At 51.2% G+C, this 17,619-nt stretch overlaps 1 protein-coding gene and 1 long non-coding RNA gene across 5 annotated transcripts in view; one reads left to right on the plus strand and one right to left on the minus strand.

The window, feature by feature from the left end:
• PACSIN2 (protein kinase C and casein kinase substrate in neurons 2) overlaps window positions 1–17,619 on the minus strand; it is a 151,790-nt gene that overhangs the window by 36,039 nt on the left and 98,132 nt on the right. For all 4 annotated transcript variants that reach the window (XM_010371595.2, XM_010371461.2, XM_030913875.1 and 1 more), the window contains exon 2: window positions 10,791–10,927. In XM_010371595.2, the coding sequence (XP_010369897.1) occupies window positions 10,791–10,850 (60 nt within the window). In that variant the 5' untranslated portion in view covers window positions 10,851–10,927. The remainder of the gene's footprint in view (window positions 1–10,790; window positions 10,928–17,619) is intronic.
• On the plus strand, window positions 135–2,156 carry LOC115892617. The gene is made up of 3 exons (XR_004052474.1): window positions 135–214; window positions 405–484; window positions 2,065–2,156. It is a non-coding gene; the product is annotated as an uncharacterized LOC115892617 (long non-coding RNA).

Genomic DNA, 17,619 nt, shown 5'->3' on the forward strand with positions numbered 1-17,619 from the left:
GAAGACTGCCCAAGCCTGCCCAGAGCGGTCAGGGGCCACACCAGGCAGGTCACAGATGTCTGTGGATGGGAGCCTGGGGTGGCTCAGCTTGACTAGAAGAGCCAGGGAGTCCAGCTGGCTGCCAACACGTGCTTGTGTCTTGGCCGTGCGGAAGAGTATGCTTCTATTGTGAAGGTGCCTTGGCCGTGCGGAAGAGTATGCTTCTATTGTGAAGGTGCCTTGGCCATATGCTTCTACTGTGAAGGTGCCTTGGCCGTGCGGAAGAGTATGCTTCTACTGTGAAGGTGCCTTGGCCGTGCGGAAGAGTATGCTTCTATCGTGAAGGTGCCTTGGCCGTGCGGAAGAGTATGCTTCTACTGTGAAGGTGCCTTGGCCGTGCGGAAGAGTATGCTTCTATTGTGAAGGTGCCTTGGCCGTGCGGAAGAGTATGCTTCTACCGTGAAGGTGCCTTGGCCGTGCGGAAGAGTATGCTTCTACCGTGAAGGTGCCTTGGCCGTGCGGAAGAGTATGCTTCTACCGTGAAGGTGCCTTGGCCGTGCGGAAGAGTATGCTTCTACTGTGAAGGTGCCTTGGCCGTGCGGAAGAGTATGCTTCTATTGTGAAGGTGTCTTGGCCGTGCGGAAGAGTATGCTTCTACTGTGAAGGTGTCTTGGCCGTGCGGAAGAGTATGCTTCTACTGTGAAGGTGCCTTGGCCGTGCGGAAGAGTATGCTTCTACTGTGAAGGTGTCTTGGCCGTGCGGAAGAGTATGCTTCTACTGTGAAGGTGTCTTGGCCGTGCGGAAGAGTATGCTTCTATTGTGAAGGTGTCTTGGCCGTGCGGAAGAGTATGCTTCTATTGTGAAGGTGCCTTGGCCGTGCGGAAGAGTATGCTTCTATCGTGAAGGTGCCTTGGCCGTGCGGAAGAGTATGCTTCTACTGTGAAGGTGCCTTGGCCGTGCGGAAGAGTATGCTTCTATTGTGAAGGTGCCTTGGCCGTGCGGAAGAGTATGCTTCTACCGTGAAGGTGCCTTGGCCGTGCGGAAGAGTATGCTTCTATCGTGAAGGTGCCTTGGCCGTGCGGAAGAGTATGCTTCTATTGTGAAGGTGCCTTGGCCGTGCGGAAGAGTATGCTTCTATTGTGAAGGTGCCTTGGCCGTGCGGAAGAGTATGCTTCTACCGTGAAGGTGCCTTGGCCGTGCGGAAGAGTATGCTTCTACTGTGAAGGTGTCTTGGCCGTGCGGAAGAGTATGCTTCTACTGTGAAGGTGTCTTGGCCGTGCGGAAGAGTATGCTTCTACTGTGAAGGTGCCTTGGCCGTGCGGAAGAGTATGCTTCTACTGTGAAGGTGCCTTGGCCGTGCGGAAGAGTATGCTTCTACTGTGAAGGTGCCTTGGCCGTGCGGAAGAGTATGCTTCTACGTGAAGGTGCCTTGGCCGTGCGGAAGAGTATGCTTCTATTGTGAAGGTGCCTTGGCCGTGCGGAAGAGTATGCTTCTACTGTGAAGGTGCCTTGGCCGTGCGGAAGAGTATGCTTCTACCGTGAAGGTGCCTTGGCCGTGCGGAAGAGTATGCTTCTATTGTGAAGGTGCCTTGGCCGTGCGGAAGAGTATGCTTCTATTGTGAAGGTGCCTTGGCCGTGCGGAAGAGTATGCTTCTACGTGAAGGTGCCTTGGCCGTGCGGAAGAGTATGCTTCTACTGTGAAGGTGCCTTGGCCGTGCGGAAGAGTATGCTTCTACTGTGAAGGTGCCTTGGCCGTGCGGAAGAGTATGCTTCTACTGTGAAGGTGCCTTGGCCGTGCGGAAGAGTATGCTTCTACTGTGAAGGTGTCTTGGCCGTGCGGAAGAGTATGCTTCTACTGTGAAGGTGCCTTGGCCGTGCGGAAGAGTATGCTTCTATTGTGAAGGTGCCTTGGCCGTGCGGAAGAGTATGCTTCTATTGTGAAGGTGTCTTGGCCGTGCGGAAGAGTATGCTTCTATTGTGAAGGTGCCTTGGCCGTGCGGAAGAGTATGCTTCTACCGTGAAGTGTTGTCTTGGTGGGGCGTGAAGGTGCCTTGGCCGTGCGGAGAGTATGCTTCTACTGTGAAGGTGCCTTGGCCGTGCGGAAGAGTATGCTTCTACTGTGAAGGTGTCTTGGCCGTGCGGAAGAGTATGCTTCTATTGTGAAGGTGTCTTGGCCGTGCGGAAGAGTATGCTTCTACTGTGAAGGTGCCTTGGCCGTGCGGAAGAGTATGCTTCTACTGTGAAGGTGTCTTGGCCGTGCGGAAGAGTATGCTTCTACTGTGAAGGTGCCTTGGCCGTGCGGAAGAGTATGCTTCTACCGTGAAGGTGCCTTGGCCGTGCGGAAGAGTATGCTTCTACTGTGAAGGTGCCTTGGCCGTGCGGAAGAGTATGCTTCTACCGTGAAGGTGCCTTGGCCGTGCGGAAGAGTATGCTTCTACCGTGAAGGTGTCTTGGCCGTGCGGAAGAGTATGCTTCTACCGTGAAGGTGCCTTGGCCGTGCGGAAGAGTATGCTTCTATTGTGAAGGTGCCTTGGCCGTGCGGAAGAGTATGCTTCTACGTGAAGGTGCCTTGGCCATGCGGAAGAGTATGCTTCTACGTGAAGGTGCCTTGGCCGTGCGGAAGAGTATGCTTCTACTGTGAAGGTGCCTTGGCCGTGCGGAAGAGTATGCTTCTACGTGAAGGTGCCTTGGCCGTGCGGAAGAGTATGCTTCTATGTGAAGGTGCCTTGGCCGTGCGGAAGAGTATGCTTCTACTGTGAAGGTCTTGGCCGTGCGGAAGAGTATGCTTCTACTGTGAAGGTGCCTTGGCGTGCGGAAGAGTATGCTTCTACTGTGAAGGTGCCTTGGCCGTGCGGAAGAGTATGCTTCTACTGTGAAGGTGCCTTGGCCGTGCGGAAGAGTATGCTTCTACTGTGAAGGTGCCTTGGCCGTGCGGAAGAGTATGCTTCTACTGTGAAGGTCTTGGCCGTGCGGAAGAGTATGCTTCTACTGTGAAGTGCCTTGGCCGTGCGGAAGAGTAGGCTTCTTACTGTGAAGGTGCCTTGGCGTGCGGAAGAGTATGCTTTCTACTGTGAAGGTGCCTTGGCCGTGCGGAAGGAGTATGCTTACTGTGAAGGTGCTTTGCCGTGCCGGAAAGAGTATGCTTCTATTGTGAAGGTGACTGGGCCGTGCGGAAGGTATGACTTCTATTGTAAGGTGCCTTTGGCCATGGGAAGAGTATGCTTCTATTGTGAAGGTGCCTTGCCGTGCGGAAGAGTATGCTTCTACTGTGAAGGGCCTTGCGTGCGGAAGAGTATGCTTCTTTGTGAGGGCCTTGGCCGTGCGGAAGAGTATGCTTTATTGTGAAGGTGCCTTGGCCATGCGGAAGAGTAAGAGTATGCTTCTACTGTGAAGGTGCCTTGGCCGTGCGGAAGAGGCTGCTTCTATTGTGAAGTTTGCCTGGTCCATGCGGGAAGAGTAGCTTCTATTGTGAAGGTGCCTTGGCGTTGCGAAAGAGATGCTTCTACCGTGAAGTGCCTGGCCGTGCGGAAGATTATGCCTTCTCTTGTGAAGGTGCCTTGGCCGTGCGGAAGAGTATGCTTCTACGTGAAGGTGCCTTGGCCGTGCGGGAAGAGTATGTGCTTCTACCGTGACGGTGCCCTTGGCCGTGCGAAGAGTAAGCCTTCTACTGTGAGGTGCCCTTGGCCGTTGCGGAAGAGTATCCTTCTACTGTGAAGGTGTCTTGGCCGTGCGGAAGAGTATGCTTCTACCGTGAAGGTGCCTGGCCGTGCGGAAGAGTATTGCTTCTACGTGAAGGTGCTTGGCCGTGCGGAAGAGTATCCTTCTACCGTGAAGGTGTCTTGGCCGTGCGGAAGAGTATGCTTCTACGTGAAGGTGCCTGGCCGTGCGGAAGGAGTATGCTTCTACTGTGAAGGTGTCTTGGCCGTGCGGAAGAGTATGCTTCTAACGTGAAGGTGCCTTGGCCGTGCGGAAGAGTATGCTTCTACTGTGAAGGTGCCTTGGCCGTGCGGAAGAGTATGCCTTCTACTGTGAAGGTGTCTTGGCCGTTGCGGAAGAGTATGCTTCTATTGTGAAGGTGCCTTGGCCGTGCGGAAGAGTATGCCTCTACTGTGAAGGTGCCTTGGCCGTGCGGAAGAGTATGCTTCTACTGTGAAGGTGCCTTGGCCGTGCGGAAGAGTTACCTTCTACTGTGAAGGTGTCTTGGCCGTGCGGAAAGAGTATGCTTCTATTGTGAAGGTGCCTTGGCCGTGCGGAAGAGTATGCTTCTACTGTGAAGTGCCTTGGCCGTGCGGAAGAGTATGCTTCTACTGTGAAGTTGCCTTGGCCGTGCGGAAGAGTCTTCTCTACTGTGAAGGTGTCTTGGCCGTGCGGAAGAGTATGCTTCTACCGTGAAGGTTGCCTTGGGCCGTGCGAAGAGTATGCTTCTACTGTGAAGGTTGCCTTGGCCGTCGGGAAGAGGAGAAGAGTATCCTTGTATACTGTTGACGGTTTGTCCTTGGCCGTGCGGAAGAGTATGCTTCTATTGTGAAGGTGCCTTGGCGTTGCGGAAGAGTAGCTTCTACTTGTGAAGGTTGCCGTTGGCCGATGCGGAAGGAGTAATCCTTCCTACTGTGAAGGTTGTCTGGCCGTGCGAAGAGTATTGCTTCTACTGTGAAGGTGCTTGGCCGTTGCGGAAGAGTATGATTCTTACTGTGAAGGTGTCTTGGCTGTGTGCGGGTAAAAGAGTCTGCTTCTTACTGGTGAAGGTGTCTGTGTCGTTGCGGAAGAGTATGCTTGCTACTGTTGAAGGTGGCCTTGGCCCGCTGCGGAAAGAGTTATCCTTCTACTGTGAAGGTGTCTTGGCCCGTGCGGAAGAGTATGCTTATACTGTGATGAAGGTGCCTTGCGTGCGGTAAGAGTATGCTTCTACTGTGATGAAGGTTTGCCTCTGGCCGGCGGAAGAGTATCCTTCTACCGTGAAGGTGTTCTTGGCGTGCGGTAAGAGTATGCTTCTACCGTGAAGTGAAGGTGCCTTGGCCGTTTTGCGGAAGAGTTATGGCTTCTACTGTGACGGTTGTCTTGGTGCGTTGCGGGCAAGTGAGTATGCTTCTTACTGTGAAGGTGCCTTGGCCGTGCGGAAGAGTAGCTTCTATTGTGAAGGTGCCTTGGCCGTGCGGAAGAGTATGCTTCTACTGTGAAGGTGCCTTGGCCGTGCGGAAGAGTATGCTTCTACCGTGAAGGTGCCTTGGCCGTGCGGAAGAGTATGCTTCTACCGTGAAGGTGCCTTGGCCGTGCGGAAGAGTATGCTTCTACTGTGAAGGTGCCTTGGCCGTGCGGAAGAGTATGCTTCTACTGTGAAGGTGCCTTGGCCGTGCGGAAGAGTATGCTTCTACTGTGAAGGTGTCTTGGCCGTGCGGAAGAGTATGCTTCTACTGTGAAGGTGCCTTGGCCGTGCGGAAGAGTATGCTTCTACCGTGAAGGTGCCTTGGCCGTGCGGAAGAGTATGCTTCTACTGTGAAGGTGTCTTGGCCGTGCGGAAGAGTATGCTTCTATTGTGAAGGTGCCTTGGCCGTGCGGAAGAGTATGCTTCTACTGTGAAGGTGTCTTGGCCGTGCGGAAGAGTATGCTTCTACTGTGAAGGTGATGCGGAAAACTGAGGCTTCCCAGCAGGGCAGGGAGCTGTCCAATCTGCTTTTCCAGATGGGCTACCTGGCAGTGGGGTGGAGACTGAGGAGTTGATGCCTTAATCCTTGCTCATGGTTCAGCAGATACCAGTTCGGTGAAAAGCAAGAATTAATGGTAATTTTTAGAAACTTTAGTGAAACTAATGTGGATCACTAACCTTCTAGGAGCCATGTGTGAGCATGGTGGGGTGATAATTAAGCTGATGCACACCCTGTCCCGAGGAACCCGTGGCTGTGGGCACACCACTCTCGCAGGGCTGACACAGGCAGGCCATCACAGGGAAAAGTCCATCGGGGTCGGCGTGTGGAGACAGCTGGACAGCAGACAGAGCCGGTCACTGCTGCTGAGCACAAGGTGGTATTGTCGTTCGCTCACTTCGTGCTTGTGCTCAGGGCACTGCTCAGCCACCTCCTTACTGCTCTGGCTCTAGGAGGCCCGAGGCTGTGCTCTCACATAGGGTGCCCAGGACTTAGCCCAGGGCCTGGGTCATGGCAGCTTCTAAATATGTGTCCTATAATATCGGTATGGAAGGATGGGGAAAGTATCGCTCCACATGAACAATGAATATGAAGGCGTTATCACATGATGAGCTGTCCTGCAGTGCTAGAGTCTGAGAGAAACCAGCCCGACTGAGAGCAAGTTACAAACAACCTACAGGGAGCGCCTTCCTGGCAGGGAACGGTAAATGTTGAGTCATGTGCCAACTCTTCGGGGCTAACATTCCCAGAATATTTGACACAAGATACTTATGTTCTCTTCATCTCCCCAAATATTCTTCTCAGGGGCTCTTTGTGCCCATAAGATAGTGCAGAGAGGTCAGACCCAGCCTGGCTTCATCCAGGAGATCTGAGCTCTAAATGCACGGCCAGCTGACAGCTGTGCAGAAATCCCGTCTCCGGGGAGCTTTTGTTGAGACAGACTCAGGCACCAGTTCCTAAAATAAGTGGCGTCTGCCCTCCTAGCCTGGCCCCCAAGGAGCCCTTAGAGATGCAGGCAGCGGCTCTCAGCCCTGCTGGGGACAGACCTGTCATCCTGTTCCCAGAGCCCACTGAGGGCAAGGGAGGCCAGGAAGCACCGGTGACACTTGAAAAGTCCCATGGCCCACAGCCTAGGCCCTTTGTACACCAGCTCCCAGAACCAAAGAGAAGGCCTGGAAGCAGTGCCCAGAAGTGGAGAGGCAGGAGGAGGACCCCTGGGCTCCTGCAAGAAGTCAGAAAAACTTGCCAGAAGCAGCCAAGCTTCCATACCCTGCTGTGAAGCCTGTGGGCAGACCAGACCAGGCTCTGATTTGCTGAGGGAGTGACCCACCTGGGGAACTGCCTCTACCTGACCCCCGCCACTGTAATCCCACACGACTTCCCATCTTGCTCCAAAACTGGCCCTTAGCTCCAAAAAGGTCAAGGTGCTCAGCACTCTGTAAGACCACACGCATTCAGGCTCCAGACTTGGTTCCAACCTGGAATGCCATCCCCTCTACTGTTTCCAATTCTTGGCCCAACCCTACTCAGCCCCAGGCCTCCTCGCTGACTCTGCCCAGCAGACCATGTCACTGAGAGGCAGAGCTTGGGGTGGTCCTTCCTGCTCTCATACTCCATAAGCATCTTCTTTGTGGGAACTGGATCCCCTCTCCACTCTTCCTCTTTTTTTTTCCTCCTGTATCTACAGGGTGGGGGAATGCAGGAGGTACTCCTTCCGAATACGCATTAAATAGCTCTATTCAGCATCATGTCCCTGTGGGTAACCTCTCCTCCCACAGGTCAGTATGGGTTCCTCCATTCGTCTAGTAAGCATCCGAGTGTAGCAATGTCCCTGGCCCATGCTGCCTTTCCTGCCCCTTCCCCCAGGGCAACTCCAGCAAATCATACAGCACCTGGCATGATGAACTGCCTAGTGTCTACCTTATTCCTGCAAATGTCACAGCCAAAGGCTCCTGGAGGACAGGGCCACATAGAAGATCGCTCTGGAATGACATATTCCAGTTAATACCTTTTGGTGGGAAGGAGTAAAATTAAACACAAAAAACTTTTTCACCTCAAGACCACAAGGCTTTCTTTGGAAAAGTGTCCTTCCACGGGAAAGAGGAACTTGCCATCTGCCTGGGAAGATGTGCAGTTGGCAGTGTGCCCCTAAGTCTCTCAGATCCCAGCAGGCCACCACTGAGCAGTCGCTCCGCCACTCAGCGAACATCCGTCATGGAGGAGGCGGACGACCACAGCACTGTGGGGCTGACAGCAGCTGAAGAGTAATTTCAGGGACAGCATCACAAGCTGAGCAGAGCCCGCCTGAGCATTTTCAGGCAAAAGGAGATGTTCTGGACTACTGACATTATTGCGGTTGAGAATTTAACAGCAAGCATAAGAGCTTAATTACTGGGCTTGTTAAAGCTACTTGATATAATATATGCTGACAATATACACTGGCAACGTTCACCTAAATGTTTTTAATAAGCAGCTGAAGACTTCTGTAATAGCACTATATTTAGCTACAGTTTAGCTCTTTTCCCAGCAGTTTCTGCCACCAAGTGGGTAATGAAGACAATGCCACCAAGGGCACCGCAGGAACAGACACTGACTGTGTGCACCGACTCTCTCAGTTCCCACGTCAGAGGGAAGGGCCCCCACCAGCCTTGCCCTGACGCCCTAAAACACTTAACGTTTATTCATTCTTTTAATCCTTACAATACTAGGATGTGGGTACCAGTTATTACCCCCATCTTATAGATTGGGAAATGAAGGCAAAGAAAAATCAGTAACTTGTCCAAAGCCATACACAGGAAGTAAGTGATCAGGCCAGCAGTCAAACCCAGACCTCCTGGTTCCAAAGCAATGTCTTCACCTGTCCCCATTGCCTCTCCCCACCTATCCCTCACAAGGAAGGGCCTTTGAGTGTGCTTGTCCTGTGTGCACCATCACCAAGCTCAAGGCAGGGAATGACTGATGCCAGCCAGCAATGTCACTATAGTTACAAAAAAGAAGCTCCCCATAACTGGAAAGGTTTCTATCTATAGTTTTGGTTCAGTGTTGAGAACAAGGGCCTGCACTTCTAAAGGCCGGGGAGCTCACTGGAAGGCTCTGCACAGCTGCTGCTGGCTCCATGCGTGCTCCTGCATTAATGAGGCCACAGGTTCTCTGGAGGGGGCCAGCCAGCAGGACCTGACTACTAGAACCTGTACCTGCAGGTGGGGGCAGAGGCAGTCCTGAATTCTAGCACTGTTCCAGGGGCACCTCCAAACCATGTCTTGTAACTACTGGTTCTGACACAGCTTCATCTAGTTTCACAGCCAACCTCCTGGCATGCTGTGAGATGGGGCTGGCGACCTGTTTGACTGTCACTCTTGCTGTCTTAAGTGAAATATTTCCCAGGCAGATATGCCTCTCCGGCTGCTGAAATTTGAGCTGGGTGCCCCCCTCACCCCTCCAGAAGGATGCCACCAGGCGAGGGGTGGCAGCAGAGAGGGCCTGCATGCTCTGTGCCTTTCCACATTTACTTCTGCTGTGGCAGAAGCCAGCTCCTGGAGGGCAGGGACTTGGTCTGCCACATCCCTTGCCTAGCACACTGTAGGTACTCAGTTAACACATAATTTTAACAAAGGTATTTGGCTAAAAGTCGATGACCTTTTGTCCAATACATAGGGGAAAAATGTGTTGACAGAATTTTGAGCTTCTTGTCCATCTTTTTTTTAAACTTGGGCAACTGTGATCACTTGTCTACGTCACAGTATCTATCACTGTGATCATTTGTTTATAAAATGACTTCATGCTAGTCCCCAGCAAACACCAGGGCATCACCTTCATCTCTTCTACCACTAGAGCCTCCTGTGTCACAGAAGCACCCATGTGGATGCTGCCATCCATGTTCTTATCTTGTCCTGGCAGCCCTCCTTAGAGGCCAACAGTATCCCCCACTTCACAGATGAAGATCGCAAGGCTCAGATCAGTTGAGCAACTTGCCCAAAGTCACACAGCTAGCACCAGCACAGCTGGAATCAGAGCTCAGAGTTTTCTAACTGCAAAGCCTCCTTTTCTTTCTTTATTTTTTGAGATCGAGTCTTGTTCTGTTGCCCAGGCTGGAGTGCAGTGACGCAGTCTCGGCTCACTGCAACCTCTGCCTTCCGGATTCAAGCAATTCCCCTGCCTCAGCCTCCCAAATAGCTGGTGTTACAGGTGCCTGTCACTACGTCCGGCTAATTTTTTGTATTTTTAGTAGAGATGGGGTTTCACCATGTTGGCCAGGCTGATCTTGAACTCCTGACCTCATGATCTACCCGCATCGGCCTCCCAAAGTGCTAGGATTACAGGCGTGAGCCACTGCTCTCAGCCATGCAAAGCCTCTTTCCGTGAAGGCCAGGAAAGCTCCAGGGGTTTTGCCACAGGGACAAAATTAGACCAAAAATTGACCTCCTATATAATCCCAGATGCTCACTAGGCTGAGGTGGGAGGATAGCTTGAGCCCAGGAGATCAAGGCTTCAGTGAGCCATGACGGTGCCACTGCACTCCAGCCTGCGCTCTCAAGACGTCAACTGTTAAAAAAAAAAAAAAAAAGATTGACTTTCCATTAACTAGCAGGCAGGAAAAGTTAAGTGGGACTCAGGAACAACACCCTCCGCCCCCACAAAAAAAAAAAAAAACACACAAAATAATTTAATCAGGAAGACAGCCACTCACAGGTACAAACTGGCAGCAGATTCTCAAACAAGTTTGAAGGCGTTTGGCCCTCTGGCCACTTGCCTGTCCTGTCCAGCGTGATGTCAAATCACAGCCCTCCGTGTTTCTACATAAAACTCAACAGTAAAGTGCCTCGTAGGATAAGCTGAGCAATTAGCATCTGTCTCTCCCACCCACATCATGGCAAACACAAAAAGGAAGCTGATCGCCAAGATCTTTCATAAACACCCCTAATCTCTTTAAGTATCAGACTTTCCTAGCAAGGTAAGTTTACTGCCTTCGATGATGGCTAAGGCGTACCTGAACTGCCTAAAAACAAGTGTCCACACCTTTTCTGCTACTATCTAGGTCTGACTACAAATCCCTGGCTGGTTTTGGGGTATGTTCACCTCATTTCCCAACCTCCACCAAAAAAACCAAAGGGCCTGCCAGACACGATTGGCCTGGCCACTTCATTCACTGGAAGAAAGCAGGTGCATTACCTCCCAGAAGCTGTCGCTGGACACTTCTACTCCAACGGAATCATCATACGTGACAGACATTTCTTCAAAGGCTGAGGGAGCAGCAAGGTATACTTAGTCAGGGGTCAACTTCGGATGCTCAAAATCTGTAGACAAACCTATGAACGAAAAATATGTATCATAGTGGTTTTTAAATGCCCAAGGTAAAGAAACAAGTCATCTCTATTTCACAACTTCCCATTTCTAATCACTGCCTTCAGTACCGGGTGGTCTATAATATTTCCTTTAGGTGGGAGAAAGCCAGTAGACTCTAACCAACTCTGGGCGGATATGTGTATGTCTGTGTGTGCATGGTGGGTGATGGGGGCAGGGGGTGCGTGTGCATAAAATCAGGCAGAGCCCCTGGATCTTTGGGCTTGCCTATCCCGGCCTACTCTACCTAACTGGTAGGGCTAGGACCTGGGATAAAACATGAGTGGAGGTAATCCCACCTCTGACACCCGACTCCCCTCTCCAGAGTGTCTACCACATTCCACTTGTGTTGAGCACCGTCCCCACTCAACTCCACCTTTACTGACTCAGCCACTGAAGCCCCAAATTCAGACCAGTTTATTCTGACACCGTGTGTGGCTCAGCTGGAAAGCTAAATGGATCACTTCTGAGAAACAGATTCAGCAATCTACAATCCAGGCAAGAGTAAAGGCGGCAATTATTTCCCCTGCTGGAGGGAAGAAACTGAAGGACTCCCATAAGCACAAACCACACCTTGCTAGTGTGATGACCTGTCCACAGCCGAGATGAAACTGTCTGACTTTTTGGTAAAAAGGTGACTCCATCTTTCTTTACCTTACCCTGTGTTCAGAACACACAGCCAGAGATCCAAGACATTCCTCACTGCCACAGTCAACAGTCCAAAGCCTTAGCTTAGCAACAGGAAGGGGTGAGACAGAGTGGCCAACTTGTTTTGAGCACCAACAAGGTGCAAGACTTTGTTCTAGGTCCTGTTCCATATGTTATCACATGACTCTTCATGATTCTCTGTGAGACAACCTGGAATTGTAGTCAGAAACACAGACTCCAGAGTCAGGCTGCCTAGGCTTGAATTCCAGACCCATTACTTATGAGCTGGGCAACAGTGGGCAAGTTACCTACCCTCTCTGTGCCTCGAGTGCCTTATCTGTAAAAGAGAGACAACAGCCGGGCACAGTGGCTCGCGCCTGTAATCCCAGCACTTTGGGAGGCCAAGGCGGCCAGATCACCTGAGGTCAGGAGTTCGAGGCCAGCCTGACCAAGACAGAGAAATCCCGTCTCTACTAAAAATAAAATTAGCCAAGTGTGGTGGCGCATGCCTGTAATCCCAGCTACTAGGGAGGCTGAGGCAGGAGAATCGCTTGAACCCAGGAGGTGGAGGTTGCAGTGAGCCTAGATCATGCCATTGCATTCCAGCCTGGGCAACAAGAGCAAAACTCCATCTCAAAAAAAAAAGAGACAATAACGGAACCTACAACAGAGAATTGCTGTGAGTCAAATACATACAAGAGCTTAAAACAATACTTGGCCCTTAGTAAGTGCTACGAACTCACTAAGTACCATGATATACCCTTAGTAAGTGCTACGAACATAGTAAATAACGAATTGTTGCCACTATTATTATTATATAGTAATTATCATTACTATCATTACTTCTGTCTCTATTTTAAAGTCAAGGAAATTGATGTTCAGTAATTTGTCCACAGTTGTTCAAGTAATGGGTGGTGGAGACTAGTATTCGACACCAGCTCTGCCTGCTTGCTAAGGTAATATTCTCTCCATTACACCAAGATGTTTTCCAAAAACAATCTCAAAGTTAAGTAAATCAGGCTTCCCATAACCTAAAATTGGATCGCTAATTAAAAGGCTCAATCTGGTGGATTGCAGAGCTCCTAAAGGTAAAACACTGCTGTGTAGCAAGAGAGACAAAGTCCACAACAGATAACGGTACTTCAAAGCCAAGTCCTACAAAGACATTGCCGCTGTGAGGAGACAGTTACAGGACTAAGATGCGTGCATGATCCTAACCAGGCTCTCATGGAGAGAACTCCAGCAAGGGCTTCTCCCACGCTGGTTGGGGCTCTGCTCCATAATCATAGGGGCAGTGTGTCGTTTGAACCACTAGGATTCACAGAGGCTGGACAGGCCACCTGGCCTGGGCCCTGATGCCACCTCTCACAGCAATTTTTTTTTTTTTTTTTTGAGGTGGAATCTGGCTCTGTTGCCCAGGCTGGGGTGCAGTAGTGCAATCTCAGCTCACTGAAACCTCTGCTTCCCAGGTTCAAGCAACTCTAGTGTCTCAGCCTCCCCAGTAGCTGGGATTACAGGCATGCGCCACCACGCTTGGCTAAGTTTTGTATTTTTTAGTAGAGATGGGGTTTCCGCCATGTTGGCCAGGCGGTCTCAAACTCCTGACCTCAAGTGATCCACCCACCTTGCCCTCCCAAAGTGCTAGGATTACAGGTGTGAGCCTTTTTTCTATGGACTCCTATGCTACTAGCCAGGGTCCTCCTGGAGTTGCCTCACCCCATGTTTCAGCAGCAGAAAGTTTTCTACCCAGAGCAGCTGGTCTCTGCTCCCGGCTTCTCAGGGAACAGCAGGGCTTTGGGCTCAGGTGAGTCTCAAAGTGGCCCAATCAAGCTGCCAGCTGGGCTGCCTGGCCAGCCATGGGAGAAGCTGCAGGGAAGAGCAGGCCCCTGCTCCAGACTGAGAGGCAGCTTGACACCTGAGCCACTTGGGCAGAGGAATTTAGATTCAGTCTGGAGACAGCTGTGGTCTTGACACAGTTTTGCACAAGACTGATTGACGGACTGACTGACTGGCTGATTGACTGACAAAGCGTCTTGTCTGTCATCCAGGCTGGAGTGCAGTGGCATGATCACAGCTCACTGCAGCCTCGAACTCATGGGCTCAAGCAATCCTCTCGTCTCAGCCTCCTGAGTAGTTGGGACTATAGGCACGTGCTACTACACCCAGCTAGTTAAAAAAAAAAAAAAAATTGTGTGTGGAAACTGGGGTGTCACTGTTACCCAGGCTGGTCTCAAACTCCTGGGCTCAAGCGATCCTCCTGCCTTGGCCTCCCAAATTGCTGAGATTACATGAATGAGCCACCACACCGGGCCTAAGATTTAAGAGCCCACTTAAGTGCCAGGAGCCAAGGAGAGGCTCAGCACAGTGGTCAGCCTTTAGGAGTAAGAGCCTGAATCACTGGGCAGAGAGGTAATATAATCAAGATCATGGGTCTGTCAAGGGCATCAAACAGGATATATGCTCTTAGCTGACCAAAAGGAACAAGGAACAACCAGCAAGGGAAAGGGACATTCTCCGGTCACACGGTAGCAGAGCTGGGAAAGGCCCATACTTGTTCACTTTCCTTCTGTCTGGGACCAGGATCTCATCACAGCACTGTACGCGGCAACAGTGATATCCTGTAGAATGCCTTCAGGTGCAATGAGGGACAAGCATACCCCACGGGCATCCTCTGTGGCCACAGCTCAATCTGTGATGCCATCAGCTCAACCACCCCCATGTGTATTACTTAGAGTTCATCTTAATGCTCAGCCAGCTGCTCCCTGTCACACATCTGTCACCTCCCAACTTAGACATTCTCCAAGATTATATACATCTTTATTAATTTAAGTAAAACAGAATTAGGAAGACAAATCTCTTTTTATAAAATGGCACAAGGCATTTCAGACCCAATAGAAACGACTTTAGGAAGCTCTGCACCGCCACTTCAGTTCTTGAGCTGGAATAATTCATAATCAACTACACTTTCATCTGAACCCTCTAAGCACATCTTATACAAGGTCTCATTGAACTGTGCAGTCAGAATCCAGCAAAGATATTTGAAGCCCTAAGGGGACACTGAGGCAAGGTATAGAAAACCCAAAGAGACAGAGACTGTGAGGGGAAGAAATGAAAGTCTTCTGCCCAAAGAGTCAGTGAGGTAATGCAGACGAGGTGCCCATGGAGAAGGCCTGGGACGGTGGAAGGCGGGAAATCCCAGCTCTACCACAGGCCAGCTGGGTGACCTCAGAAAGCCATGTCATTTCTCTGAGCCCCAGTTCCTGAGCTGTGCTTTACCAGGTTTCAGTGAAGGTTAAATGAGATGAAGGTCTCAGTGCCCCCAGGTCACAGGCCATGGCTGGGCCTCCCTCAATGGGAGCATTGTCCTTGGCCCGCACCCTGGGCTCCAAAGTGTCCTTGCTACTTTCTTCGGCTCCCCAGTCACAAGGAACGCAGGTAAAGAGGAGGACCTGGGGGACAAGAATCTGCACCAAAAAGAAAACCCAACTGATAGCACACCCGCAGCCAAGCTGGGAACTCATTTCTGATGTTCACAGAGCAACAACCTGTGGGAGGATGGGGGTTTGGGAGGGGGGCGCTTGAGCGCAGGCACCGAGCTGAGTTCTCAGTGACAACTCCTAAGTCCCCTCTCTCCTGCCCCTGCTCTGGGACACGAGCAGCAGGGGCCCTGTCCAACCGCCTCGTCCCTCCCATGGAGCCCCGCACCAGCCTCAGCGTATGGGACTCTCCTGGCTCCCCGCTCTCACCCTGATGAGCCTCCCTTTCCTCTCCCAACCACTTGCACACCTTGCAGTTCACTCTATGGCTCCTCCCATCCCTCCCAGCACTGATCTGTGGAACTCCCATGACTTCAAACGTCATCCATGTGCAGGGACACACCAGCAGCTCTCAAGAGGCAGCCTCTCAACCCAATAAGAAGGCAATTTCCTCGCAGGCACGGAGAAGGTCCAGCAGTGACGAAAGTCACCTGGCACACACCCGACACCCTAAAAGTGATAGCCATTGTTCTTAGAATCACCAGAGCAAGCCACCCAAAGGTTCTGAGAAATGTTGGTGACTGAGACTGGGTTTGATTTTTGTTTCCCCGTCATTGTTTCTACTGGGATAAGCACTTTTGGTGAGGCTGCCACCTACCACTGTGACCTTGCCACCAGCCCTCCCTTCTTCAACAGCAAAGAGGCCAGTCATACCCACCCCTATGGCGACTTCTCATGTGCCAGACGCTGTGCCCCATGCACTACATGCATGCACTCCATTTAGTCCTAACAACTCTATGGGGTAGCGGTTTCGCCATGGGCACTGTCAAAGCAAGGAACCTGGGGCACAGAAAGGGTTAGGAGCTTGCCCAAGCAGAGGAGCTGAGACCTTAATAAAGGCAGGCTGACAGCAGTCATGCTCTTCACCACTGATCTTAACCACCTCAGTGCTGAGTTCAAATATTCTAGAACATACAACATGAAAAACTAAACATAGGTCAGACATGGTGGCTTAAGCTTGTAATCCCAGCGCTTTGAGAGGCCAAGGCAGGAGGAACGCCTGAGTCCAGGAGCTCAAGACCAGCCTGGGCAACATAGTGAGATCCTATCTCTACAAAAAGTAGAAAATAAAAAAAATTAGCCAAGTATGGTGGCACGCACCTGTGGTCCCAGCTACTCGCGAGGCTGAGGTGAGAGGATTGCTTGAGCCCAGGAGGTCAAGGTTGCAGTGAGCTATTACTGGGCCACTGCACTCCTGCCTGGGCAACAGAGCAAGACCCTATCTCAAAAAAACCAACCAAACAAAAAAAAAGTGAACATGCACTGCTCTGCGCTGTGCCGTGACGAACTACCACTACAGTCCTATTTCCAGGCAGAGTCTGTCGATCTTGGCCTTTCAGGTGGTGTTATTAAGCCACAGTGGTTTCATCTGCATTTCCTCACTGATTGGTGCTCTGTGCCCTTTTCTTTTTCTTTTTAGAGATGGGATCTCACTATGTTGCCCAGGCTGGCCTGGAACTCCTGGGCTCAAGGGATCCTCCTGCCTCAGCCTCCCAAGTAGCTAGGACTACAGAGTGTGTGCCACTGCCTGGCTATGCCCTACCTTTTTATGCCTTAATGGTCCCATTTGTTGCACGAGAACACTCAGTCCCAGGGCAACTGTATTTAAATATAATGTTTACCGTACCAATATTACCCCCACTTGCCTGGCAGAATCATGGTGAGGGTCAACTGAGAAGGATGTAAAAATGCTTTGTAAAGTAAAAATGTCCTTTGCAACTATCAGTTGCTACGGTGGGCATGACCCCATCCTGAGTAGGAACCAGCTGCAGACCAGGGCCACTGCAGACAGGCCACACCCTAGAATAGCCATGCTCAACCTCACAGGGAGTCCAAGGAGCTAGAAGAGCTGCCTCATGGCACCATGTAGTGTTCAAAAGCTATTCGATGACTGCATTTCGTCCCCCAAAGACAGCTGTCTTGCCTGGAGTCTGCCATGTTTGCATCAAATCAAGCAAGACTGCTTTACCCGGATGTAGTTCTGCTGCTCCACCTGGGAGTCCAGGCTATGAATTTTGTAGAAGTGGGATAAACCACCATCCAAGCAGCTACCAGCTACTCAGTACCTCTCAGCGCCAACAGGTGGGTAAGATGAGTTTCAGATATATTATTTTTGTACCTCAAAAATCCTACAAAAGATGTATTATTGTCTCCATTTGATGAAAAGGCAACCAAGATACAGATAATTCAAATCACTGGTCACAGACCCACAGCTCATAAGTGCTAGGCTGGGACTCAACCCAGACCATTGGACTCCATGCTGCCCAATTCCAGCAAGACACCACATGCCCAGCTACCAGGCATTTCCAGAATCTGGCAATCCTTGGCAGCGAAAAGAAGAAACGCCAGGAAGATTATTCAGAGTCCCACCCACCTGCCAGGGAGGCTGAAGCCGTAGGGCTTCCGCATTGATCCTGATCTCTACCACATCCCCAAAGGCGTCGGGCCTGTCAGGAAGTACCACTCAGAATTTT

This window comes from Rhinopithecus roxellana, chromosome 13 (assembly GCF_007565055.1).
Source record: "Rhinopithecus roxellana isolate Shanxi Qingling chromosome 13, ASM756505v1, whole genome shotgun sequence".
In the NCBI taxonomy this organism is placed as follows: domain Eukaryota; kingdom Metazoa; phylum Chordata; class Mammalia; order Primates; family Cercopithecidae; genus Rhinopithecus; species Rhinopithecus roxellana.